The 27604-nt window shown below is 41.8% G+C and overlaps 1 protein-coding gene across 1 annotated transcript in view; it reads left to right on the top strand.

Moving 5' to 3' along the window:
* The window catches only part of LOC104950588 (formin), a 48780-nt gene that overhangs the window by 18607 nt on the left and 2569 nt on the right, over positions 1-27604 (top strand). The window contains exons 9-19 of the mRNA XM_010777122.1: positions 12-259; positions 2724-2862; positions 9127-9214; positions 12494-12555; positions 12707-12795; positions 13639-13768; positions 13940-14086; positions 14221-14280; positions 14372-14492; positions 20391-20483; positions 24751-24806. Coding sequence (XP_010775424.1) covers positions 12-259; positions 2724-2862; positions 9127-9214; positions 12494-12555; positions 12707-12795; positions 13639-13768; positions 13940-14086; positions 14221-14280; positions 14372-14492; positions 20391-20483; positions 24751-24806 — 1233 coding nt within the window. The remainder of the gene's footprint in view (positions 1-11; positions 260-2723; positions 2863-9126; positions 9215-12493; positions 12556-12706; positions 12796-13638; positions 13769-13939; positions 14087-14220; positions 14281-14371; positions 14493-20390; positions 20484-24750; positions 24807-27604) is intronic.

Raw genomic sequence — 27604 nt, 5'->3', positions numbered from 1 at the left:
GTCCGCCGCCGCCACCCCCTCCCCCTCCCGGCCTACCTGGTTTTGGCCCCCCACCACCTCCTCCTCCCCCTCCTGGCCTACCTGGTTCTGGCCCACCTCCTCCTCCACCTCCACCAGGCGGAGGCCCGCCGCCTCCTCCCCCTATGGGGGGCTTCAGTTTTGTCCCGAAGGTGGAGAAGGCCCCCAGGAAAGTTGCAGTGGAGCCAGCCTGTCCCATGAAGCCCCTGTACTGGACCAGAATACAGATACAGGACAATAAGTATGTGGAACATCGCTTTAAATCTCTCATTTCTTCTTGAAAGGATAATTGGACTTGATTGCAACTTTGTTCTTATTTTCAGTGATTTGTCCATCATTGCAGCTCGTAATAACAACTGTTATACTCAGCAAGTAAATTGCAGAGAAAGTGGCAGTATTGCTATGGAGAAGTCCAACTGGGCAGGATACACAAGCAGTCAGGTGACCATACTGGTGCTAAACACCAAATTAGCCAAATGTATTTGAAAGAGAGCACAGTAAAAAGGTAGATTTAGTGCCCAAACTGTCCATTGTTAACATCCAACACAATTTATAGACTGACCCCCTGCTTCAACTTTGACCTACCATACTTAACATATTTGTGAACACACAATTCTTCTGTGCAGCGAGGGATAATTGTCGACATTTTGTTGGGGGCCAAATTATCTGAAGAAATAAGTGGTTTGGATACTTAACTTTTGACTTGTTTACAGCCTCTCTTATTGTTTGACAACTAATTTCTCTCATTATTGGACATCAATGTAGAGATGTTGCCATGTTTTACGATATCAGAAATGACTTTTGTGGGGGTCAAAACCACAAAAATGAGACCCAAATCATAATTAACTGGAGATATCCTTTGGAATTTCAAAAAAACATTTTCAACAAAAATCAATCAAAGAGTTGCTTTTCACACTTGCATTTATTTCTGATATAAACCCAAGGCTAGAAAAAGCTAGGATTAGTAGAAGCTCAAATCACATTTGTATTTGTTATTAATTACCGTAACAACTGAATAACCTTACTCCTCAGTGATTTATTTGGTGGATTTCTGCAGGATGTCATCAATATGACATCTTAATGGGATCTTAGTTTAGCTTTGTTCAGAGAGATATCAAAGATATGCCGTGTGCCCCATGCTCCCTCGTCTTCTGGCACTGTTGAGACACTCTGTAATTGTAAGTGGATTATCCAGCCCATTTACAGTGGCTGTGGTTGTTGCCTCCGAGTGCCAGGCTTCCAGCTTTATGGCCTTGTATTTCCATGGCTGGATTAGCGGGGGGAAACTGAGTTGTGGTTCGCACTCTCTCTTTCTCTCGGGTCCTGGCCAGCGCTGCCTGGAGGACTGCCTGACTACACTACAGCAGTTTCACGTCAGCTATAAATTTAACTGTAAAGGGCCAAGTTAAGGGGCATTAAATGGGTCAGATGTTTAACTATAGCTGGATCAGCTGTGTGATCTCTGTTAATGGTGTGAGGTTTCTGAGTTATGAGGGAGGGAACAGTATACGGTTTGAAATGATGCCAGGTGTCTGAATGTGAGCTCGAACATAAAGTATGGTTGGCAGAATGCGGGGCAAACTTTCTTGGGAAATAAAGAAATGGGAACTTTAAGATAGGATTCAAATTCAATAACTGTCGTAATCCGGTCAATTAGAAAGTGGTCCTGTGTGGAAATATATTTGGGGTTTTGGATGTTGTTTTCTTTTCCAAGATGGTTTCCTGCACAGTTGGGAGTCGTAGGCTGTCTTATTTTCCTCAGTCTATCGGAAAAGGAGTACAAAATCAAAGCGTTTTCAGGACAGAATCATTATGTCTTCAACAGAAAAACTTCTTGGCCGCCTCTTACTAAGCAATATGAGGCCAACAGCATGCAGAAACAATTGGACTTACACGGCCCTAATTGAGTCACTGGCAATGCAGTTGATTGTTCTGTTATTTAAGCCACGATAAACCTGCAAGCTCTTGTGTTAGTGTGCTGTGTCCAGGATCTCTTTTCATTGTAACTGGGCCTTGATTTGGGGGAAATGACCTGCCAATCTCATGACCTCACATATGAGATGTAATGTCATTAAACAATGAGCCTGCGACGTGTTAAACAATAGGAAACCAGTATTTAGGCATGTGCAGCGTATTAAGAATGTCGTCATTCCAAAATCTGTTGTTTGAATATGTTTATTTGTTGGTAAGCATTTTATTAATAGACTTAGTAAAGTAAAGCAGACACAGATGGAATTGTTACAGCAACAGAGTTCTTAAATCCTGAACATCCTCTTGACTTTAGACACCTCTTGATCTTATTTCTGCCTCTGTTTGTTTTTTCCACGTTACTCGGCAACTTCTGAAACACAACATTGCCTCCCGTATTTGAGTCCATTTCCCGGGAATGGCCCCATATTACAGAAACAAGCACGTCTGAAACTTTTGTTATTTTTATCACCTCGCTCATAAACAGTGCTTTTTAAAGTTGAGATTGCAGTCCTTCCTGCCAAGTTTTTGCGGGACAGCGAAATGGAAAATGAAAAGCAGTGGGCAGGTTGAATAAACATCAAATACACTTCCACAAATAGAACACACAATTTGTTTAGCTCAAATAAAGCCTGGACTGTGAGCCACTGTCATAGGGAGTTTTAGTTTTGATGCATATATTTATGTAAAAAGCATAAAATAAATCACATATTAAAATATTGCCTTTTATTTTCCAGCAACAACACACTGTGGGGTTCTCTGGAGGAACCAAATCTCGACGCCAATGAGTTTGAGGATCTTTTCTCGAAGGCCACGCTGCAGCCAAAGAAGAAACCCCTGTCGGACACCTTTGAGAAGAAAGCCAAAACTAAGAAGGTAGATTTACTTCCTCTACTCGCTCCTCCTCATACTGTATATCTTCTCGTTATCTACATTTTTCGTAATATTGGTTTTGTAAAGCCAAATGACTGGCTTTTTCTTGTTGCTTTTGATGGTTATCTTGTGCACTTTGTCTCTCACTGCAGCAACCTGGAGGCATTATTGGTGTTCTTTCTGCAGAAAGAACACCAAGAGACTTTCTGTATGCTTTCATGTTCAATAATAAATCAAAGAAAGGAATAGCAAAGGGTTGAACCGGGGAAGAAATGGATTGGGACTCTCATCAGGGTCTCCTCCAGGCTGTTGCGTGCAGTTGCCAGGTCTTGCACGGGGCCAACACCAGCTATCAGTTTATGGGTTCACTCCCTTGTTTTTTTCTGTACAAACCAAGCTCACTGTGCACGATCGAATGAAAGCAGGGCTTTAGAATCATGTTTGTTCGTTTTGTTCCATCTGTGCAAACTTCAAAATCAAGTTTTTAAAGGTCTCCTATTATACTGTTTTTAGGCATGTAGTATAGGTCTCATATATATATATATATATATATGTACAAATATATGAAAAACATTTCCATGAAGTGCTTTGCTCAAAATACCAAACACATCACCCATTCGACATATCCCTCTATTTCAGCCGTGTTAGAGAAGTGCTGATTCTGGGTCCTTAGCCTTTTTTTTTTTTTAAAGTGGGGGGGAAAAGCTAACGCCTGAGCTCAAATTTTACCCAGACCATATTACTTCCAAAACGTTGCGCATTGTTTCTGATAGCGATGTTTCTGATAGGGTGTTAAAGCCACATTTCCGATATTATGTCATATCGGCAGCAAATTTAGATCAGCTCCAATGTACCCCCGTTTTTAGAGATTTGGGTACGGAGGAAAAGAGAGAGGGCTTTATTTTCTGACACTTTGTGAGTTCCCTGACACACCGGGGACGCATATGTATGTGTAAAAGACATAAAAAAAGTGCATTTTGCATGATAGGAGACCTTTTTAAAGATGAAACGAAAGCGAAGGTGTGCCAGATTGATCTACCCCCCCCCCCCCCCCCCCCACTTGTTGATGTCTTGTCAAATGTTGCAACGCTGCACTTCTGCTGCAGCCAGCGCCGCGTCAGCACCCGGGCCGCCTTGTGGTCCTCACTGTGGCGTCCAAGCAGTTAAAAATCGGCCACTGCCCCAGACTCTCCCCCTTTAAATCCATACACATCCCCCTATTCTGATCAATTTGCCAAGGCTCCACTGCACTCCAGAGGGCCTAAATGTGTGTGTGCTCGTGTGTGTGTTCTTCTGTCCTCCTTCTCTCCGCTCAGTCTGGTCACTCTAAAGCGGCAAACTGTCCAACATTTGATCCAACTCAGACAGCCACATCTAGACACAAATCTAGCCAACTGTCTCCTGCCTAGGCTTACATCAGCCTGGAAGAGGATTGACCCCACTAATGGAAACACTGCTGAGACTATTTCATATCAATCTTTAAATAATAATCTCCTGGACAACATAGCTTTGTTTTTATTATTGACAAAAAGGACATGTATGGTCTGTAGTTTTGATATCACTGGCTGTGGTTGATATCCATGTTTAGACATTTTGTCCCCAGCCCTGTGATTAGACAGGATCCTTAGATTTAATATAAAGGTCTGTGTTTAGAGCCACGAGAGCATTCACAGTCCAACTCTACGATTAAAGAGGGGAAGTAAATACCTAAAGACATGGTTGTTTTTGTCAGTCCAAGTTGCTGGAAAGGTCAAAAAGAGTTGTTTACTCAATCATTTGTTATCCTTTTGAAAGTTTATACTGAGTTAAAGGGAGAGAAATCATTTGGGGAAGAAATCATCTGAATCATCAGCTGATGATGGCTTCCAAGAAGTTCAGCTGGTTAACGGGTGGAAAAGAAAGGAATGGAAATATGGAACGAAAAGGAACAGATATATTGGAGGAAAGGATGAGAGCAGGGTTAGAGATTAGGTGCTACTGAGTCAAGGAGAAATGGACCATCAAGATCGACTGAATGTGTTTTTAAATGTAATATTTTCAGCTATTGTGCAATCATTTCTTATATAATTTTGGCTCTACTTCATTCTGATTTGAGGGCTTAGTTATTTCTCAATAGACCAATTCTTTATTTGATCTAGAAGATGCAAAATTGCATACTGCCCAACGCTGAGCCCATGGAGACATCTTGAAATGTCTAACGTTTTTCAATGTTCTATCATTAGGATTATAAACTAGGCTGCATCATTTTCAGAATCTGACCACAGTGTTTTCTGCATGTATTTTGTAAATTGTGTAACTTGCTGCTGTTAAATACCAACCACCTATGTGCAATATGTGCTAGATGTGCAATAAAAGTTAAAAAAAAAGTATTTAGTCAGCCACCAATTGTGCAAGTTCTCCCACTTAAAAAGATGAGAGAGGCCTGCAATTTTCATTCTAGGTATAACTCAACTATGAGAGAGAAAATAAGAAAAACAAATCCAGAAAATCACATTGTCTGATTTTTAAAGAATTTATTTGCAAATTATGGTGGAAAATAAGTATTTGGTCAATAACAAAAGTTCTTCTCAATACCTTTTGTTGGCAATGACAGAGGTCAAACGTTTTCTGTAAGTCTTCACAAGGTTTTCACACACTGTTGCTGGTATTTTGGCCCATTCCTCCATGCAGACCTCCTCTAGAGCAGTGATGTTTTGGGGCTGTCACTGGGCCACACGGACTTTCAACTCCCTCCAAAGATTGTCTATGGGGTTGAGATCTGGAGACTGGCTAGGCCACTCCAGGACCTTGAAATGCTTTTTACAAGGCCACTCCTTCGTTGCCCGGGCGGTGAGTTTGGGATCATTGTCATGCTGAAAGACCCAGCCCCGTTTCATCTTCAATGCCCTTGCTGATGGAAGGAGGTTGTCACTCAAAATCTCACGATACATGGCCCCATTCATTCTTTGCTTTACACGGATCAGTCGTCCTGGTCCCTTTGCAGAAAAACAGCCCCAAAGCATGATGTTTCCACCCCCATGTTTCACAGTAGGTATGGTGTTCTTTGGATGCAACTCAGCATTCTTTCTCCTCCAAACACGTCTAGTTGAGTTTTTACCAAAAAGTTCTATTTTGGTTTCATCTGACCATATGACATTCTCCCAATCCTCTTCTGGATCATCTAAATGCTCTCTAGCAAACTTCAGACGGGCCTGGACATGTACTGGCTTAAGCAGGGGGACAGGTGTCTTTTATACTGATAACGAGTTCAAACAGGTGCCATTAATACAGTTAACAAGTGGAGGACAGAGGGGGCTCTTAATGTGATGTGATTTTCTGGATTTCTTTTCTCATTTTGTCTCTCATAGTTGAGGTATACCTAGGATGAAAATGACAGGCCTCTCATCTTTTTAAGTGGGAGAACTTGCACAATTGGTGGCCGACTAAATACCTTTTTGCCCCACTGTAGATGCCGTTAATAACTGTAATATATATACCTGGCTGCTAAATCCTAAGAACTGTTACAGGATGTGTATTCTTTTGAAATTATGTAATTGTTTATTTTATATATATATATATATATATATATTTTTTAAATTATATCATAACTTAGTACTTTTTTTTTAAATGCATGTCACATATTTAACATGTAACATTAAGCTGTCTGTGGCTCTTTTTCCTGCTGTAACTACGCAAATGTCCCCTCCGTGGGACTAGTAAAGGGATTCTGATGTCTGCCAATACCGCTGGACACGGTGGGAGACCTGCCTCTTGTTATAATGTTGGCATTGAATCTGTGTTGGTATTTGTGTGTGTTCAATTACCTTGTTTGTTTCTCCTTGTGTTTGTGTATGCACCGGCATGTGTACGTTTCGGTGTTTCGTGCGTCTGTGTGCTTGAACGCACGTGTGTGATGACGGCACGTCCTCCTCGCGAGTCATTATGCACTTGCTCAGAAAGTGCTGCCAGATCATGCTAACACCACGGCCTGGGGCAGTGTGTGCGGCGAGAGGAGATGAATGGGAGGGAATGGAATGTGTGTGTACATTATGCATATGAGCCACTTCCCCACTTTCCAACATCTCCACACTCCGCAAAAAGTTGAAACTCGGGGGATGCAGACGATGCCTACATGAGTGAGATAATCTTTATCATGTGTGCCACAGAGAAATCAAAGCTCTTGTTTACTCTGGAGCCCTTCTCTCGCTGCTGATTAGCATATCAAAGCAGAGGAGATGACATGGAAGACAGCTCTCCCGCCCGAGCAGACCGGACTGGACTGGACTCTGGTGTAATTGCAGGCATGTGGCTCCGCTCCACTGGTGAGAGGAGGCAATGAAGACGGGGCACCTATAGGAGTGGTGGTGGTGGTGCTGGGGGGGCTGGGGAGGATGTGCATGTCGGTGCATACTTGATTGAGGGATTAGAAGGGAGGCAGAGATGAGGAAATGAATCGAGCTAAAGTTTGTACATGAGCAAATATGAACAACAAAAAAGGTCATTTCGCCTAAGCACATAAATCAAACCTGTATCAAGTTTAAACATAGCGGATCTCCTTAAACAAACATCAGCTTTAACTGGTTTATGGGGATGACTTATGAGCAATCATGGTGCGTTTATTAAAGACATATTTGAAGCTGTGGCTGTGACGTGGGAGAGTGGGTGTAAGATTAACACGGCTGGGGTTGCGGAGTGTATCGGAGGTGGTTATGGATGTGAAGTCTTGATCCAGTTGTTATTGTAACATCTGCCTGGGTGATTCCAGACAGATAGTCAGACAGACAGTCACCGCGGAGCATGCTGGCTGCTCATCCGTGGTTGTGTAAACGTTCCTCTCGGCTCCGAACCAGCGTCCCCCTGCCCACCTCGCATAACATCAGCCACCTGCTTCAGCTCAAACTGCCGACACTCCCAGTGTCTCCCCTTCATTAGTTTGTTTATTTCCTTAGGCGGCTCGCCTTTCTCTCTTTCTGACCTGTTTGCATTTCAAACTAAATTATTGTTCTGCCCCCAGGAGGGAGACATCAGCTATTTGTTGTACCTGTCTCAGCATCAGCATCACGCGTCTCCCTCCTCTGTTTTGCTTGTCTGAAACCACGCATCCAGCATCAGTTGTCTTTTCTCATTAACGTAACTGTTTGAGCCAATTTGGCGATTTCTGTAGCCACAGTAAGTGGGAAGGGTTCCTGGACTGCTTTAAGTGTGGCCCGTCCAAAGTGGTTAATTAGAGGTGTTGGGAAAGCCTGGTACTCAGCCGTCTCAAGTCCCTAGAGTGGGAGATCCCCAGTGATCCAGGTAATAGAGCTGGAAGCAGCATGGCACCCACTAACGCCCTGTAATGCAATACCCACTTCTAAGGCTTCGGCTCTCCAGCTCCCACTGGACAGCCCAGTAGCCGACACTGCCATAATACCTAATGAAGAAGCCTGACACATTAACTTTTAGAGCGGGGCTTTACCTTGCCAAAACTCTCTCTGGCTTTACGGCTAATTCAGTCATAAGTAATTGTGACCATGTGTACGCACAAATAAAAATCCTGTGAATTTATAGTTTGTTATAAAAGCTTGCTCTTCTAGACTGTCCTTTTATGGTGCAACTTTGGCCTTTGTACTTTCACTGCGACTTGATATTTTTTGATTATATCTCACACATGTTCTTCGGTAAACTGGAGGAGGTGCTTTTCTGTTTGACTTTGCTCCCTCATTGATGTAACTTGACAAAGTGTGTCCCAGCTACGTGTGTTCGGCATATTTCCCAGTCATTTGCATCACAATGATGGGTTACGACAATGTGTGTTGATTAGTCTGGTCGTGTGGGTCAACCGAGATGATTCCCAGGCTGCTCTGGGCTTCAGGCACTCTGTCTTGCTCATCATCTATCATCTGCTTCCACAGCCAGGGGAAGTGACTAAGTGATTTTCAACCGGCCTCTCATCACAGAAATTAACTTTTTATTCACCATCTGTTCCTCAGCTTGTTTTATGCCTGTGTTTGCATAATGAAATTGATGATAAACTCTTGTTGGGAAGAAATCTGGTGGTTTAATTTCGAGTAAAGGTTTCTTAATGAACCCTAACATTATTTGAAATGTGAAACCAACTTCCAACAATGTGGCAATAATACATATGTTGTTCTCTTCTCAATAATGAGCCACTATACTTTATTTAACATTTGGAATTAAGCTTAAGCATTATTAAGTGAAATGCACACTGTGGGGTTTATTCTGAATTCCACCAACTCGCCCTGTTTAATACTAGGAATAATGTGTTTCCGTTTTTTTTCTTCTCAGATTATCAAGCTGCTGGATGGGAAGCGTTCGCAAGCAGTCGGCATTCTAATATCGAGCCTGCATCTGGAGATGAAGGACATTCAGCAAGGTGAACAAGTATTTTCCGATGTCAGTCTGTTTGGAAATCTTAAGATCTTTGTGCACACTATGATTTTAATTTTGATTTCTTTCGAGGAAGGAGCTCCTATTTCAATTCAACAGCAATAAACCAAATTTACAGTCCCGTTTAACAATAAATTGAGGATGACTCCTGATGAAATGCAGATGGAGTTATTCTTAGAGATGAGATAGTGAGCCCTGCAGCAGGGAATTATTTCCAAGCTCTTGACAGCTATTAATTTGTAACTAGAGGCACCTTTTAATATTAACAATTTTTGTTTTGAATGGAACGTGAATTACTTTTCCAGTAATCACGATGAGATAGAAAATGCCTAGTTTGCCAAAATGTGAGACGGATAAAAGCAGCCTTTCAGTTTTTCCTGTCAGGTTGCTTTAAATACCTCCTGCACTGTTTAAAATCAAATGGCACACTTTTTCATTTGCATGAATTGATTGCATGCTTGGTTGTTCTGTGGAAAATACAGGCGTGTGTGTGTGGTAAAGTGGCTATATGTGTGTCTAAACACATAATATGTGTGTTGGGGACAGCGTAGATGGGACTGTGGCGGAGAGTGCCTGCCGCCTGCTAGTCTGAGCATGCGGCCAGCAGATCTGTTTATTGTAGCCAGTGACGGTTTCCACAAGCCTAATGGGACTGACACCCCACTAATGATCTAAGCATGTACAAAACCACCTTCCACAGTTAGCAGACACTGCGCTACCACATAAAACCACCTCAAACACAAGCCAAACAGCACATAACACCAGGACGCCCATTTTTTTCTCCTAACCCTTCAATCCTTTTCTCTCTGTTCCAGTGTCAGTTTGTAGAGGAGGTTTGGTTAAACACCCAGCATGAAACTGCTTCCTGGTGTCTTTAATGGGTGTTGTATGTGAAATGGACAATTTGAATCAGACAATGATGGCCCTTAATAAGCACTTTTAAGACCTCTAGTCCCTGGCCTCGCCTTCTTGCCTCCCCTTTGTTGCCAAATTAAAAGGACATGGGACATGTAATGTAATTAGAGCTACTAGGGAGGGAGGGAGAAAGGGAAAGAGGGGAGTAGGAAAGGTAGCACTTTGGTTGAGGGAGGAAGGGGGTCAACTGCACCCGCCGGAGTGACTGGGGGACCTCAAGGGCCACCATGGTTCAAGGGCAAAGGGAGGCTCTCCCCCACACACCAACTAACCACACACACACACATACACATGTTCACATACCACACATGCCCTTCCACACCAAAGCCGATGAGTGAAAAGTAGAAGGAGAGGGTGTGAGGCGGTTGGCAGGCAGGCTTTGATCTGTTGGTGTGGAGAGATATCCGGCTCCCCTCGGATCAGAGTGCTCCTGTGCACACTGGAGCAGGCCCCCCTTTGGTGTGTGATTGACGGCTGCATGGCTGAGGGACTGAATAATCCACTCTAATAAGATGTAGGAAGTGGACCTCCAGCATTCTCTGTGATCCAGACATGGGACCACATTGACAGCTTCTCTGCCACAAGAACAGCTGGGAACCAGAATGAAAAGTATTACCTTGTTAGCTGGAAGCAAGTCATTGAAAAGACTAGGGCTGTGGTGTTAAAATACTCTCATTTACCTGTCCCAATTTGATAAATGATGCGTGGTACTCTAAAAACAGCACTTTTTAAACTGTTATAAACATACTTTTCTACCTTAAACCTTTTTCAAAACTCGAATTCTTGAATGTATACTATACATGAATATTGGTAGTAGCTAGAATTCAATAAATTATTATCTCAATATTAATTTAATTTAAAGGCATGAAATAACACATTCCTGTCTTTAGAAATTAAATGTTTGAATTCCATTGTCTTCAGTTACTTGGTCTGGCATGACAAACATTTCTACTGGTAATTTATTGGCTAATGTTAGCAAACGTTTGCTATATTTTGCTGTGTAACTAACATTGTGTTAATTTTTGGCTAGAACACTTTTGACTATTTGTTGTGATTGCATAATTGTCAATTGTAGCCTCAGTGGCAAAAACATACAAAGCTTTGCTTTTAATGTTAATATAGTAAAAAGCTATTGTTATATTAGCTAACTTTAGCAAACATTTGTAAATCTTTGCTGAGTAGCCCAACTTTCTGACATTGTGTTGTTATGTTACACGATATTTGACCGTTGAGCTACTACTATCGAATACAATAATACAACAAGCTACATACTGTATACAGTCAATTCCGGCCTTTCTCTTTATGCCTATATGTGCTAACTTTGCACTATTTGTTGTTTGAAAATGTAAGCTATGTTGTTTAATAGCATTAGCCTACTGAAGCTAGCTTGTGTTGTTATCTTTATACTTTGACAGCTGAAAATACAATTATATCCCTAATCAGAAAGTATGGCGGTGTGAGCCTATTCTACGTAGAATACAGTTCTGTTACTGCATCAGTTCTTGGTAATGTTTAGTCACATTGAGGGACTGCTTTGAGAGTATGCTGCCCTCCTCAGTTGACCCCAACCAGACAACTTTCAACTGACTGTGCAGCACTGGAGCCATCCCTCCTGTCGTGTCCTCCTCCCTTACTGAGCTATAAACCTGTGACACTTCTCAGACACGGAACATGAGTCACTTTCTCTTTTTGCCTTTCGTTTTTACTACTTGGGTCAGGGTAAACAAACACACAGCCAGTAGGCAAAGCAGGACAAGAAACTTTAAACCTTTTTCACACATCTCAGTTTTTATGTGGCTAAATCATGATCTTTGCCAGACTTAATTAACCTTAATTATGTTTCTCGCTTGTTTCACCATCTCCTGTCGATCTCTAAAAATCATTACAGTCAGCCAAGAGGTTAAGCAGGCAATCTGTTTTGAGTCAGCGTTGGCCAAAGTATCCTTGGCATCAGACCCAGTCTGACCTCCATATATCTACACCCAGAGCCTGGCTTCACCACCTCAAGCTGACATTCTAAGTTAGCTATGAGCTGCGTAGTTCAATAATGGTTTGTGTGTCGGTGGAGTGTAGATGAAGATAGACTTTGCTTTTAGTCAAATATTATTTCTCTTCTACAATATGTAGTATGTATTGCATATAGATTTGCCAATATGTAGTATGTATTGCAAAATATATACATTTCTTTTAGCCGAAGTTTGAAAAAGTTACAGGGCTATCATGAGTTTACTGTGGGAAAAATAAGTTTGTTCTCCATACACTGGCAGCAGTTAAAAAGAAGCATGCTTTGGCAAAGATCTTATCCATTTATAAGGCTGACTGCTCATAATGAATATCTTTACTGTTCCAGCTGTGCTTACTGTGGACAACTCTGTGGTGGATTTGGAGACCATAGAGGCTTTATATGAAAATGTAAGTATGAAGGAGCGGTCTATCTGTTGTAATAAAATCAAGTCTCTAAAGTTATCCAACAGTTTTAACGAGAATAGAAAGGTCATATTATTTTTATTGCAACAATTGGTTATAAATGTTTCCTGTTTTTTCGATGTGTGTTTCTTCATAGAGGGCCACCAGTGATGAGTTGGGCAAGATAACGAAACATTATGAGAATGCAAAGGAAGATGAAGTCAAACTGCTGGACAAACCCGAACAGTAAGATATTTTTTAAATACATTCATAAATCATGATAAACTCGCCTGTATTTCTAAGATAAATTAAGTTGGGTTTAGATATTGTTTTTAGTGCTGTCAGTATTTATTTATCTTATTTCAACCAGTAGTTTAGCTAAGTCTATTACATTTACTTTACTTTCAGAGATTTCCCACGAAACAGACCAATCCCAAATGAATTAAATAAAAAAATTAATGTATTCCAATATTAATAATTAATAAGTTTATTAGAACATATTAAATAATTTAGCCTAATATTGGGATACATTTTTTTGATTCCCTCTTTCTTAAGTCTTTTTTGTCATAATGTCTCTACAACTTTGTGTGTGTGTAATGGACATTGCTCCAGTAGTTCCTGTCAGGGTTAAGTAGTTTCGGGCCCATTAACGAGGCCTAGACCCAGCGGTGCCGCTCGGCCTGGCCTTCTTATTTCCATGTTTGACCAGAGCTGTCACTACTGCTGCCCGAGTCATCCCTACTCAGTGTCTAGCCCCATCAGCATGGCCTAATCACACAGGATGTTACCGCTCTGCTCCCCTCTGACACGGCACTGTTTACATAAGTCGTCCCGCATCAGGCCGGAGCTTCCTTTGATCAGTCTCCGTGCCCCGCTCGTTGCTCTACCTCCACCTGACCCCGCGGACCTTTCAAACCCAGCCGAGCAGCGCCGCTCATGACTATCAGCTGCCTGTGAATAGCAACATCGACTCAGCCTGCCAAGGATCCAAAATAGTTCTTCCTGTTAGACGTTTTGTTTAATTCTGTCATAACACATCACACCCCTTTCTCTTCCACCACCACCTCCTCCTCCCCTTTTGTTTTCCAGGTTTCTCTATGAGCTCTCCCAGATTCCCGACTTTGAGGGCCGAGCCCACTGCATCATCTTCCAGGCAGTTTTCCTCGATACCATCTCCTCCATCCGGCGCAAGGTGGAGATCGTCTCCAATGTCAGCAAAGTAAGAACACCATGTCCACGAGCAGTTTTCTCCGAAAGTGTCGTTAAGCTGCATTAAGGTTTATTTGGTATATTTGAGTCAGGCACAATGAGTTACATTATACGGCCAAATTTTTTTTTGCGTTAAGGTTTATCAACCCAAAGGTTCTGTGTGTGTGTGTCTCTGTGTCAGGAACTGTTGGAGTGTGACAGCTTGCGGGAAGTGATGGGTCTTGTTCTGGCCTTTGGGAACTATATGAATGGAGGGAACAGGACCAGAGGTCAGGCTGATGGCTTCGGACTGGAGATCCTTCCCAAATTAAAGGACGTCAAGAGCAGGGTAACACATGCAATGTAACATTGAAAATCTGCCATAATTCCCTGGTAAATATTTTGTTAGCTAAGTAAGGCCAAACAATCAAATTAGAGAGATGTATATTCATATCTAAAGTAAAATTGTAATTTCTTTATCAGGACAATCGGATGAACCTGGTGGATTATGTTGTTTTGTACTACCTGCGTAATTTTGACAAGGTAAGACTCTGTCAATCACATTAACACAATACACACAATGTAAAACATCTGTCACTCATATATATTTGTATATTTCCTTCCCCTGGTACAGAACGCTGGCACAGATAAGAGTGTGTTCCCTATGCCTGAGCCTCAGGATTTCTTCCAGGCTGGTCAGGTTAAATTTGAAGACCTCACCAAGGACATGAGGAAGCTGAAAAAAGATTTGAGTGGTAGGACATACCCTGTTGCATATTCATTTCCACTGCGGCTGTCGAGGCTTAAACCGCACACCACATTGCATTTTCCTTTGTTAGGTCACATTTGTTTCATTGTAAATCAGTCAGGGTAATTGTATACAGTACCATCTTTCACCAGCGCAGTTTGAATGTAAATGTTGATCTCCATGTTATTTTCCTGTACTGTGTAAAGAAGGGTTGGGGTTGTATTGAGGACCTTGCATGGCCTGAGGCTGGCTTTTTCCCAGTTTTCAGACATTGTATCTCTGAAAAGCTGTGTCATCATAACACCACAACCTCTCATGTTTCAGGAACTATGACAGAGCGCCAAAGTTTCTTCTGCATTTCTTTGTTTTAGAGTAGGAGTTGAATCCAAAAAAGGCAACTTTCAGCTCATTGACGAAGCATCGGAATAATAACTGACGCAATGTAAACTTGATTTTGGTGTTCAGAGCTCAAAGTGTCGTGGGCGCCGAGCCCCTCAGCCAGCCAGCCAGCCAGTCTTGGCCCAGGCCAATCGGAGGTTAAAGGCGATGCCCCCCAGTGCCCCTGGTGTCTGTGGTTATTTAAATCAACCAATAATACGGCATATGAAAGCAATTAGATATGCTCGGCAGCTCTCCCCTACGTTTTTTAGATTGCTGTTAAAGCCCTCTCCTCTCTGACCTGGGGGAAAAATACAAAGAGTCTACTAAAGTACCCAGACCCACCTCAAGCTGTCACTCATTTATTAGGAAAAATGGAAGACCTGAAGACAATAAATGCAACATAAGGGCCCTTGTATTTGATCTCTGCTGCAGCACAGTCTGGCACAGTAGTCCTCGGGGGTATTAGCATCACAGGGCGAACGTTGGATTCTGGATGTTTGGCGAGCTCCACCTCTGACTCCCACCATTTTTATCCTCTCCAGCCGCCAGGAATAAATATTTATGCCGGGCTATTATAAACCAGCCTAAAGAAAGCAAGTGGTCTTAATTATAATGCAAACACAGATCACTTCCATCCACATTGTGAATTGTGTCTGACACCGAGAGGCTAACACTGAGTCACACTTCGGGGTACTCGCTCTGTCTACCCCTCACCTGATCCTGAGGTGGCGACTGCCGTGGTCGGCGGTGTCTCGCCCTCCAGGCTAAGGTCAAATGTCAGGAGACTCTATGCTGTGAGCAGTCTCTCTAAGCTAAGCCTCCTCCTTACACAGCATAACATTGGTGTCTATCTCTCAAATCTCAGCATACTGTATGTAAATGAACCCTGGAGTGTGTTTTCAGATGCTGCATGTTTGTTTAGCATTTAGTTAGCGTGATGGTCCCCGTCCACTTTGGCTGCCCTCTCCTTCACTTGGCTTGTGCAGAAACATGATCCTCTTTTGATGGGGCTTCCTGTTTGGGGAGAGGGTGATGACCTCTCTGTGTGCTCCTCTCAGGGGGAGAGGGAGGCCACAAGGAACCAACCTACTGTATGGCTCTCATAAGGACAAATATCTTCAATTAGAGTCCATCACCTAAAGAAAACAACTGAACCTCTATCATGCAAACTCGCTCATCAAACTCAAAGTTGTATTTTCAGTCCTGTGAGTACCTACATAAAGGTCCCTTTAACTGCTGCGTAATTGGACTGGACAGAGAGGCAGGGACGCTACCGAATGAAATAGGATCAAATAAAAAGAAACGGTCAGAGCTCATTTGCTGCTCAGGGGAGTTTAGTGTTTCATAGAAGCCCTGGCCCAGGTTAGGCATTCATCACTGTGGCAAAGGTAGACAGTGTCCTGATTTTAAATGGCCTTTAATGTCAGGTTCAGGCAGGGCCTTTAGCCTGACGTCTGTTTAACGACAGAGGCTCCGCTAGGAATGGCATGTGTGAAGTCGGCATGCTGAGGTACAGTCAACAAACAACAGGGAAATAATGCACACTGTTGGGATGTTTGTCAATGATAGGTTGCAAATGGCGTGTGCCTAAAATAATGTATCAAATCTGTTCACCTTTTTTCTACATTTAATTACATTTTTTATCAAAATTATGTTTATTTAAAAGTACAACTAAATTAATTAGTTGTCATAGATACATATTGTCATGACTTATCATGGCATTCTCTCATGAGCCAGCACATTTTGCCTGATGTCTCTACTTGTCAACAGAGTATTCTCCAACAAAAAGGTACGAAAAGGGGTTATAGTTTGATGGATAGCTGGTGATTTATGAGGAGGGAAATGGGAGAGAGTGTCTAACATTCTCTCCCTACAGAGGTAGTCTCCTGGCTGGCCTCAGCGAAGGGGGGGTAGCAGGCTTCATCCCGTAGAAGGGGGAGCTGGAAGTCTGACAGTCTGCTGGGATTGGAGATAATTGGGGATCAGTGAGAAAATTCACTTTCCAGGTATAAATAACAAAAAATATGCCAGAGATGGAGCCTTGTACGGATTTAACCTCTCTGATAAAAACATTTTCCAAAGTACCTCCCAATTGAATTAATTATTTTACAACAGGGCTTAAGATTCACTATCTGGTTCTACAAACGGATTTGTAAAACTGAAAATAACAAGATTTCAAATGAGTTATTGGTTTAGTTGGGACTGTAATTCTGATGGCAACAAATCTTTTTTGTGTTTTTCATGCGGTTCTCTGCCTGCTTGTCATCTCCCTCAGTGTTTACTTTTAATAATGATCCAGAGCTACAGTGTCAGGAGGTTGCGGGGTGTTTTGAGACAGAAACATTCATCACACTACTAGCTTGCTCATCTTGTGGTGCTCCACAGGCTGCCCATTCTCTGTTTAAGCATTTTCATAATCCACACACACACAGTTGTGCATTGTCTTGGTGTGATGTGATTTCCTGGTAGCTGTAGTGAGGGGCTTTGGCTCACTGCGGTAAAATCATAATTACATATTGTCATCAAAGGCGCCCATTTTTTTGCAAACCACGCAGGGTAAATCCTGGAGCAGAGGTCTGTTTTCTTCCCGTTAACTCTCCCACCGCCTCCAGTTACCCACAGCTGTTGTCATTATTACACAATAGCTGCTTGACTCTCCCCACGTAGGATGTGATAGATTAGAGGATGATTCCTTTAGATAGAATTGCATATGCAAGTGTTGCTTGAGTGCTTCAGGATACCAGTTCTGATTCAGTCTGTGTTTTCACTCATTGTGGCATCTTTACCTGGGGATCTGCTTGGATTTGTCTGCACATGGAAGCTCACATGTGGCTCATGAAGAGCTCAAATGTCCTCCTTATTTGCTGGCCTAACACATTCCATAAAAGTGCTTAATGTTGATCTGGATTATGTTTTTTAACAGTCCTGTTCAATGATGTCTTGATGGAGAATACATTAGCACCTCAGTTCCAAAAATGCTGAGACCACTGCCTGTGATCTCATCTGTTTTTCCCTCTAAGTAAATGTGTGTAGTGTGTAGTGTGTGTCTGTGTGTCTGTGGTAGGACACTGTCCTCTGTGGCTACATGACCTGACTGAGAACCTGACGGGACACACTGTCTGACACCAGGGGGCACCACTCTAGTGAAGTCGCTGTTGTAAATTGGAAAACAAGCTTTGTTTTGTTAGCTAGTCTCCATTAGAAGAGCAGTGATTATTATCACTTTTCTTAGCTGTTCTTTGCCATTTAATTCTCTTTTGTGTCATCGTAAATATTTTTAATTCAGACGATACCTTAATTAAAAAAATATTCGATTTTTGGGTTCATGATTTGTCACTTGTATATCGGAATGGTCATTAGACTTTTATTCTGGTTTATTAACTTCCTATTTAAATATCAAAAGTATGGATTATAGATATGCACAGATCGCCGGCCCTTAGGGAATCATCACATCCGTGCACTTTTCGTTTGATTGATTAGAGAAAATATATACATTTTTATTTTTGTAATTTATTTCTGAGAATTAAGAAAAATAATTGTCAGTGACTCCAAAAAAAATTCAAATTACTTATCATACAAATGTACTAAAAATACCTTACCAGCATATTCATCTCTATATTGTTACTATAATATATATTTTAATTCCTACCTACAAAAAATGTTAATCATAATTATGATGCCATAATTATCAACATTTTAAGCAAGTTATGTGTTATGACTAGGACCACATGAAGAAAGGAAACAATTATTGTCAAAATAGTTTGTCAGCACATTGTATTCACACATCAGAGCGGAACATAAAAACAATTTGTTTTAAAACATTTAATAAAACGTATTGTTAATTCTTGTTTGTCCCTTCCAGGTTTTTTGTGGGACTGTTTGTGCAGAGCGACGCATTAACACTCCACTAACACACCCTTTGGCTTTATTTAGGACCAATAGTGAATCATAAAAACTGTAGGCAAAGGCCCTAAAGGTTTTTCTGTCCGACCTTCAACATGAAGCAGAATACTCCTGTTCAATACTCAACTCTAAAACCAAGACAATGTCTCAAACTGGAGTTTTTATTCTTTACAGCTGCTGTTTTTGTGGGTTTCCTTTTTGCGGCCTTTGCTGTCTGGACCACATTTGGAAGCGAGCCACCTTTTTAAATTGTAGACTTGCTGTTTTGAACACAGTTTTAATGGGTCCTTTTGAGTTGGGGGATTTCTTGTAATGAAATGCAGTTTGTCTAAACAGGATATTTTGGTTGTCATGTTTGTGTGCCTGCTGATTTCTGTTTTTTATTTTCACAACTGCCTGCCCCAACCATCCAATAAGGGTTTCTGGGATCCCGACTGTGAGACTGCACCTAGTTACTCCTCGTGTTTCCTGTCTGATCTATCAAGACAGCCAATAAATAAAAGATGTAATGGACTGAGGTCTCCGAGCTGCAGGTGCAGCGGCTCCACGTGCGAACATATGAGAGTCAAAGTCGGATCTAAAAGCTACGACGCAGTGAAGTGAGACAGCGGCCAGACCTGTTAACGCTCCTTTTGTGTTTTGCGGCACTATTATGCTATGCGGTCATAAGCAAGTTAAGGTATTTATTGCGGCCAATAATGACTTGCAGATTGGAGGAATGTGCCAAAGTTCTTTCACCAGGCGTCTGTGTGTAAAGTAACCCAGGCTTACAGTGGAGAGGTTCGGCTGGAACACGCTCAGTCACGGCTGTTTCCTCTGTGTGAGCTGGCTCATTTGGCACCAAGCCCGTCCACAAACAGCAAACACATCTGCTGCTCTCACATGGACAACCAGGTCGGACGCAAGATACAAAGCAGAAATGTGCCTGACTGCATCTTTCCAGACTACAATAATAGGACATCGGAAACAACAACATCATGTAAAAATCAAACACATATCACTGATTTGTACACACTCTTTCCACTAATAGTATCCGTTAAAATCAATTAGTAACAGAAAAAGGATGAAAAAAACGAATGAATTAAACTATAAATAAAACTATAATTTTATGTTTTGAAATCTGAATGAAATGCTCTCTCTGTTTTTTTTGTTGAATTACATTTTCTTTCATTCCTTGTGTTACGCCCAGTTGTGTCTCCCCCTCATTGGGGGAGGTAACAAGGGAAGTTTGTCTGTGGTTTTCCATTGTGGCACATTTAGTCACTCAGTAATTGTGATTATTTTGAGTGTAAAACACATAATGTTCCACACACTTAACAACAAGAGGGCTACTGAAAGAAAACAATAAGAACAATGTAGATTATTTGCTTTCAGGTTAAGATAAAACATTTTGTGAGTTTCTAATTTAATAAAATGGCTTTTAAAGAGAGCTCAAGCTTCTTTCAAGTGATCTTGTGTTTCACCTCCCCTTATTATTCATTTGTTTTTAAGTTCTTAATTAGTTATGTCCTTTAATGACTTAACTCTTACCATTTAGTTTATCTTTCTTCTATTCCCTTTATTATAATGCATTTATATCATTCCTCATTTCCCTCCTCTGTCTCCTCTGTCTCTCTGACAGCTTGTGAAAAGAACGTACAGAAGGTGTGTGCTAACGCGTCGGAAGAAAACCTCCAGCCCTTCAAGGAGAAGATGGCCGGATTCGTCTCTGCTGGTAAGTCAAAATGTTTTATCTGTGGCAAAACTGCTCACACGAAAACAGTATGGAAACAGAAATTATTTGCTAGTTATAAATATGTATTTATTTTCCCCTTCCATTATTTTACTAAATTCACAGAAATGTTAACAGCAAAAACATAAGTTAAGATAAGATGGACTTTTATTAAACCCCGTGGGGAAATTCAGGATTTTAAGCAGCACCAGGGTGAGAGTGAAAATCAGGACGGTACAGATTCACACAAGAATAATACAATTAAATATGAAAATATAAATTATATACAGGTTATTAACTGTTAAAACAAGAAATGAATTAAATGAAATGAACATGTATACATATTGAGTCTGGATTGTTAAATATATTTACATGAATCATTAGTAAACCGTGCAGATTTTATGTACATCTCGACAATGACACTTAGGCATCAAAAGATTATCTCTTTTTCAAAAAGAGAGAAATTATTTATTGATATGTTAACTATTTATTTAATCCCGAATTAGGTGATGGACTCAGTTTTGTGTTTATAAAGAGAAAGCATCTTTGCCAAATCTCTTCATGCACAAATTCTTACTCAGTCCTGCTCATAAGATGAATTGTCTTTATGTTAAGTTGTAAATGACCCTGAAAGAAATGGTCAGTGTCTTCAAAGATGGAGGTTAGGAACTAGTCGTTAAACTGTGCTTACAGAGCAGAAAAGCCCCGTCTTCACCCTGAGACCTTTTAAAAAAGAGAAAGATGTAATTATGTTTTTTACCATGTCAGACTGATGGTCAGATCTGCCTTTCAGAGCATGTGTTTGTGTTCTGCTGGGAGAGGGCGTCTCGGTGCGCTGTAAGACAGCAGGAGGACAGTCTACAGGCCTGTAGAAGGGATCACATTGCCTCTAACATGGTTCTCATGTACTCTGCTGCCATAAAGCTGGCAGGGCACCTCTGGCCGCGCCTTGTAAAGACTGGCCGGCCTCAGTGGATCATGGCTGGGGACCACCGGGACAGGGGCAGAGCTTCCCCCGGGACACACTGATCATCCCCCCGTGTGTCCGCTTTCTGATCCACACACTAGTCTTCTGAGCATTTATTATAGTTGTAGTAACTGCCACCCTAAATATCCTTACCTTGTTTCTTCTATTGCCGAAATCACAAACTGCAAGTTGGGCTGAAATGCACAGGAAAATAAATCCCTTTCGACCTTTAATACTTTCTGCAGGAGAAAATCAACAATGTAAGAATTCAAACACAAGTGCTTTTTTTGGTTCATTATTGAAGGTTTCTGTGTACACTTTTGTCTCATTATACACCCATATGCTGCTCCACTTTTGCTTCACCTAAGCTGCTTATACACGAACCCTCCGCTGTGTCCAAGATCTCTTAGTTTACCTCAGATGGCTCCATTTCTTTCTTCTGCTGTCACATCTCTTGATTCAGATGTGCCTGGATAAATAGCTGGAAAATAGCTAAATGCATGACAGTTTTATGATAAGCACTTTAAACCAGTAGGAAATGAGGGTGCTTTGGATTAACATGGAGGCTTAAAACTAAGGGAGGATATCTCAAAATGTGGGCAAAAAAGACCCGAAACTCAGCAATAAACCAGCAATGCCTGTTAATGTAGTCGGGCGGCTGGTTTATATTAACCTTCTTTAGGAGGGCCTGTATTTAATACACTTTGCTGCTGCCTCCGTCCCCAGTAGAACATATCTTGGCCTTAATGCCAGTATTCCTGACTTCTTCTCCAACTTGGGGCATGCTGACTGCTATCAACTGTAGGGATAAGTACCTCATACAACCCCACTTAAAAAAATCTGAAACAATACACTCACTCCATCATTAAAGAGTCAGAAGAGGTATCTCCCAAAGAGATTGAGCAGTATGTTTACGGTGCAGAGTGAACATCTGTGGAGAGTCCATGTTTATAGTAAAGTTTCTGATTGTTTGTTATTTCATACCGAACCAATTTGTTTTAATGGAAATGTGCCATGACATTGTTCTAGTTAGTGTATCTCCCTTAACAACTTGTGAGTAGCGCTTAAGCCTCCCCTTTGGCCATTATCGCAAAAGCTTTTACAGAAACCACTGCGGTTGCCACTGGCTACAAAGCGGCATTGATTTGCAAAGGCACATCTTGAACATAAACTCTCCTGTGGGATACTTGTAAACCTCGCTTTTATAAACAGAATTCCGCGAGCCGTTGCCCGTGCGTTGGGAGGAGCGGGGTGTAATCATTGTTCGTGATGAATCCATGACTTCAAAAGGCAAAACAAAGCAAAAGCTCCTCACATCAAAGAGCGGCTGAGGCTCTAAACTCTGACTCATCAGTGATCGAATACATTTCTCACCCAGGTAAACGCTCACGAGGCTGATGCCAGATGCATGTGTTTGACACATGATTTGAACATATTGAATTTAACTGTCAAGGGAAACTTCTTCCTTTGTAAACAAGACAAAAGTGTAGAAGCGAATCAAGACTTGAGACTTGTTTGACTGAGTAGTGCTGACCCATAACCCCGCCTGTTGAGAAGCTCACAGCAGGGCCTGCAGGTGAACCCAAACGCCCCGCTCTGCCTCTTAAACTTGGCTGTGTGATCTCTACCAGGTCTAACACGGGATACTTAAGGGTATTCCTGTGCTCACCCTCTCCCTGCTTTGAGCCAAGTTCCCTCTGCCAACAACATGTATTTGTTCTCTATCTTCAGAACTATTCTCCAAGTAAAAAGAAAAAACTGCCCGTGGCGATTTCATCATATAATCAAGCACCTTTTTCCTTTCCCTTTTTTAATAGGAGCTCTTTGAAACCTTTGGGGATACTCTTAGCGGCATTTTTTGATGTTGTAAACAAGGCCATGACTAATTGAAAACAAATTCCTGCTTTTATTCTTTGCTTTATGTAAGTCTCCTTTCGCCGGGCCTCTTAGGGAATACATGTGTATCATCACATCCGTGTACTTTTTATTTGTTGTCAGTGAGTCAGACCCCAATAACCAAGATTCCACTTACGTAGACTGCGTAGAATTTGCACATGACAACTGTCTGAGGAAGCTGTTTTTGATGAAGACGTGAATGTGTGTTTAAGTAGAGTTGATGTGGGGAAAGAGAGAGGGATGCTGAGGATTTCCGCCAAGCATCCCTCTAACACTGCTTTCCATCTCTTTGTCTTCTAGCTGCTAGGTATAGCCGTGGTTTGGAAAAGTGTGTCAGAGTTTTAAAGCCCTAATTTATTGTCCCTCTCAGCATGCACATCTCATAACTTTCTAGTTAGCGACTACTGGTTTCATGTTTACACAGGGAGCGGTGGAAGAGAGACTTCACACTCTCTCTCCCTGGGCCACTCTCTCTCTCTCTCTCCCTCCCTCAGCCTCTCGGCTCCAGTGCCACCTCTGCACAGTCGCACCAGAGGGGTACCTCAGGCGCCAGCCTGACCCCCACTGAGACTAACGCCATTGGTCACGGCCCCCCCCTTTTCTATCCCAGACATGGCCACAACTTTCATTCATTAGGTTTACCTCAGCCCCCTTTAGTCACATACATGTAAAAAAAAAAAAAAAAAAGAGTGAAAGTAAAAGAGGTAGTTGGTCAGAGGCTTAAGCTCACCTTCTCCCAAAAGACCCCCAAACCTGCCTTTGAACAATTTTTTGGAGACTTCCCCCTCTTAAATCTTCAAGTAGGAAAGGTCCCCCATCATTGTAAAAAGGATGAATCTGGAAAAATGCAATAAATCTGAGATCACAGGCACTCTCTGGCCCTAGATAAATTCTTGCACCTCGGCCTGGCCCGCCGCACACATCTGCCTTTTATTTAGACACTTTTACATGGCAGGAGTCCACAGGAGCCTCCAGTTCCCAAGCCTCTCTGCTCAACCCTGCGCCCCTGCTTTCGGCTCTGCTTAGAACATGCACATGTATGTGGACGCACACACGCAAAACAGACCACGGCCCCCCCGCCCCGAGCCCAGGCGTCACAGGCTCACACTCTCATGCGTCAACGCACAGAAGCACGTCAAACTTTACAATGTGCTTAACTGTCACTTGGATAACACGCTTGCCGTGTCACTGACATCTCAGCCCAGAGCCCCTTTCTTCTTCTTTTCTTCCTCATTGACAACTTTAGGGATGGCTAATGAACACAGCGCCCCCCTCTGGAACCACCAGTGTTCCTGGGATCAGTTCTTATTGGCTATCAGAGGAAAACCATGTTTATCCATAGCACAAAAACCCCTATTATCTTCCCCTTAATACATCCTAATTCAATATTTTCCCTCCTTTTTACAGCTCAAACGGAGCATTCAGCTGAGGAGGAAAGTCTGGATTTGGCTCAAAGAAGGTAGGTCACTGACTAAAACAGCCACAAGCTGATATACATTTAAAGTTAGGAATGAAACATTATGTTTGGATGAAAAAAAAAAAGGGATTTCGTCAAGTGTGGTGAAATGCAAACATCACACGGTAACTATTTAGCATGCTTCAGAGAGATAACATATCTGGTTTCTGATAGCACTAATGTTTACTCGTATAGCAGCGTACAGATATTAGCAGCAGCTGATAAGGTTTAGTAAGATGAAGTAGGTTTAAAGTATCGTGTTTAGAAATGTTAAAACTGCAAACCAACTTTGATTAAACAGGGATTGTTGAAGCAGTTTATTTTGCATAATTAGGCACCTGTATTTTAACAATGCATACATTATAGGCTTTTTATAATTGGTGTTAAGTACCAAATAAACATGCTTACCAGAGACAGCAGCCTCTATCATTACACATGCTATGTATGTTCAGCCTGAACCCAGTGCTTCCTCCCCATGCAGTTCCTATCATTCTTATCTGCCATGTTTTGTGCAGAAGACTCCAGAGAGTTCGTCGAGAGATTTATAGGCGAAAGACACACTGGCAGTCTCTGAGCTCACAAAAATCATATCTGGAACATTTCATATTGGAAGAAGATGGTGGAGCAGACAAACAAAGCAACTAGATTATTTTGGCCTTGTTTGGATAGAGAGCAGGATTGTTTGCTTTATATCGCAACACTTCCAAAATAAATCATGAAACACATAAAGGAGAAAGTGAGAGACGCCGGACGCAGGGAAAATGGAAACTGTAAACAATTAGGGGGTTGATTGCTTTGGACAAAACTATAACTCAGCAAACGGTTTCAAACTGTTCTGTTTCATGTTGTCATTTTTAAGGTGTGTGTGTGTGTGTGTGTGTGTGTGTGTGTGTGTGTGTGTGTGTGTTGGTGGTTTGTGTGTTGTGTGTGTGTGTGTGTGTTGTTGTGTGTGTGTGTGTTGTGGTGTGTGTGTGTGTGTGTGTGTGTGTGTTTGTGTGTTGTGTGTGGTGTGTGTGTTGTGTGGGTTGTGTGTGTCTGGAGGAATATGATCAACAGGCTGCCGCCAGCTGACAGCACCTTTTGCTTATCGAATGGTGTCTTTAATTTAATCTAAAGAGGGACTGGGCTGACTGGTTAGGAGAGCGGGAGGGGAGGGGGTCTCTTCCTCAGGTCCCCACAGAGCTCACCTCGTAAAAGGACGCGCGTGTTGATGGAATACGGCGTCACGGGCTGCACCGGGCCCCTGGGTGCTCTCACATCTGCGCCGGATGAGGATCTCACAGTGAGCCGTCCTGTGTGTTTAATGAAGGGAATAGACAACACATCCCTCAGTGCCTACCTAATACCCTCTGTATCATGAGGAGTCATGAGTTAGACGCTGCCATGAAAGTAAGCCACCAGTGAGACGGACTGCAAACGAATCAGCATCAAGGAGAGTACACAAAGTATGGGTGTCCTACAGCAAGAATGCAACTACCAATTATTTCATATTGATTATAGAAAAATAATGAATACCAAATGCTTGATCAATAGCATAGACATTAGATTTTGATTATCCATTTTTTTTTGTCACCATCATGATACATTATCAGTGGTTTATATTGATACATTGACCATTGTTTAATTAACTTTCAAGTTACCCCTGTATCGAAACTTGGTCAATACATATAGGCACAATCTCATGTGAATCTAGCTGGAATAAATAAAGCCTTCTAATCTCGCTTATTAGTCTCGAGACACCATGCTAAAGTTGGCAATATGGAGTCAGACCACTACATAGTACACAGATGAAAATCTAAAACTGTGGACTATACTACTGAATGGCGTGACATTTTGTAACACATATGTTTCCAATGGGGAAATGGTAATCACAGTTGACGATCTTGCTGCCATTATTAGTCACATTTAAATCTGCCCATACTATTGCTGGTGGTATACATCAGCTATATGAGAATATAAAAGATGACACCTGGCGAGAATGTATGAAAGTGACCCACCTCATATAAGTCAGCGGCACTAACCGTCAATAACAATGATAGATGTAAACACATCGACTGCTACCTAGGTAGGAGCGATATAGCAGTGCAGTAGGACAGCGCATCATGTTTTCATGATCCCTATGCCTGTTCTGTCCCTGTAGATCGTACTGGAATCCAACTGACAGAAGTCTACAATAGCAGATAACGCCAAGAACACACGCGCATTACTACCTCACGGAGAGCTAACTTCTTTATGCACCCGCCTCTGATGCTAGCATTCTCTATTTATATTATTTTAACAGCGCATCACATATCTTAAAAGAACCATTTGATATCACATTCTAACAGCACTGTTGGATACATGATCTTAACTATGTCTGAAACTTGCCATTTAATTCTCTGAAGACAATTGTAACTGCTTTGCACATAATTTGGTCAATTTTCCAACCTTATTACGACAACTGAATCTACATCAACATCCCCAGTTAGGACACTTGCTAGTAAGTTGTCTCAGTGATGTGTTAACACATCGGTTTCAATACCAAGTAACCTTTAAATGCTGTGATCACTAATACGCCGAGAATGATACTAGGCGACAGTATGTGGATTATGACTGAGCGTCAATGTTATGTTACTACTTAGACACATGATCACTGTACAAAAGCATGATCAAAATCAAATCTGTCTGACAAAGCTATAAAATGTAATTAAGTCCATAAGCTATATAATTTAGTCAAAACATCTTGGTTGTCAACTATTGACTCACAACTCAGTGTGTCTTTTTCTGACCTCAAACACTACTACCTCTTGCATAGTCTGTTTAAAT

The sequence above is a fragment of the Notothenia coriiceps genome, unplaced genomic scaffold (genome assembly GCF_000735185.1).
Source record: "Notothenia coriiceps isolate Sejong01 unplaced genomic scaffold, NC01 NC01_scaffold00017851, whole genome shotgun sequence".
Classification (NCBI taxonomy): domain Eukaryota; kingdom Metazoa; phylum Chordata; class Actinopteri; order Perciformes; family Nototheniidae; genus Notothenia; species Notothenia coriiceps.
This window is presented reverse-complemented; position numbering and strand designations above follow the sequence as displayed.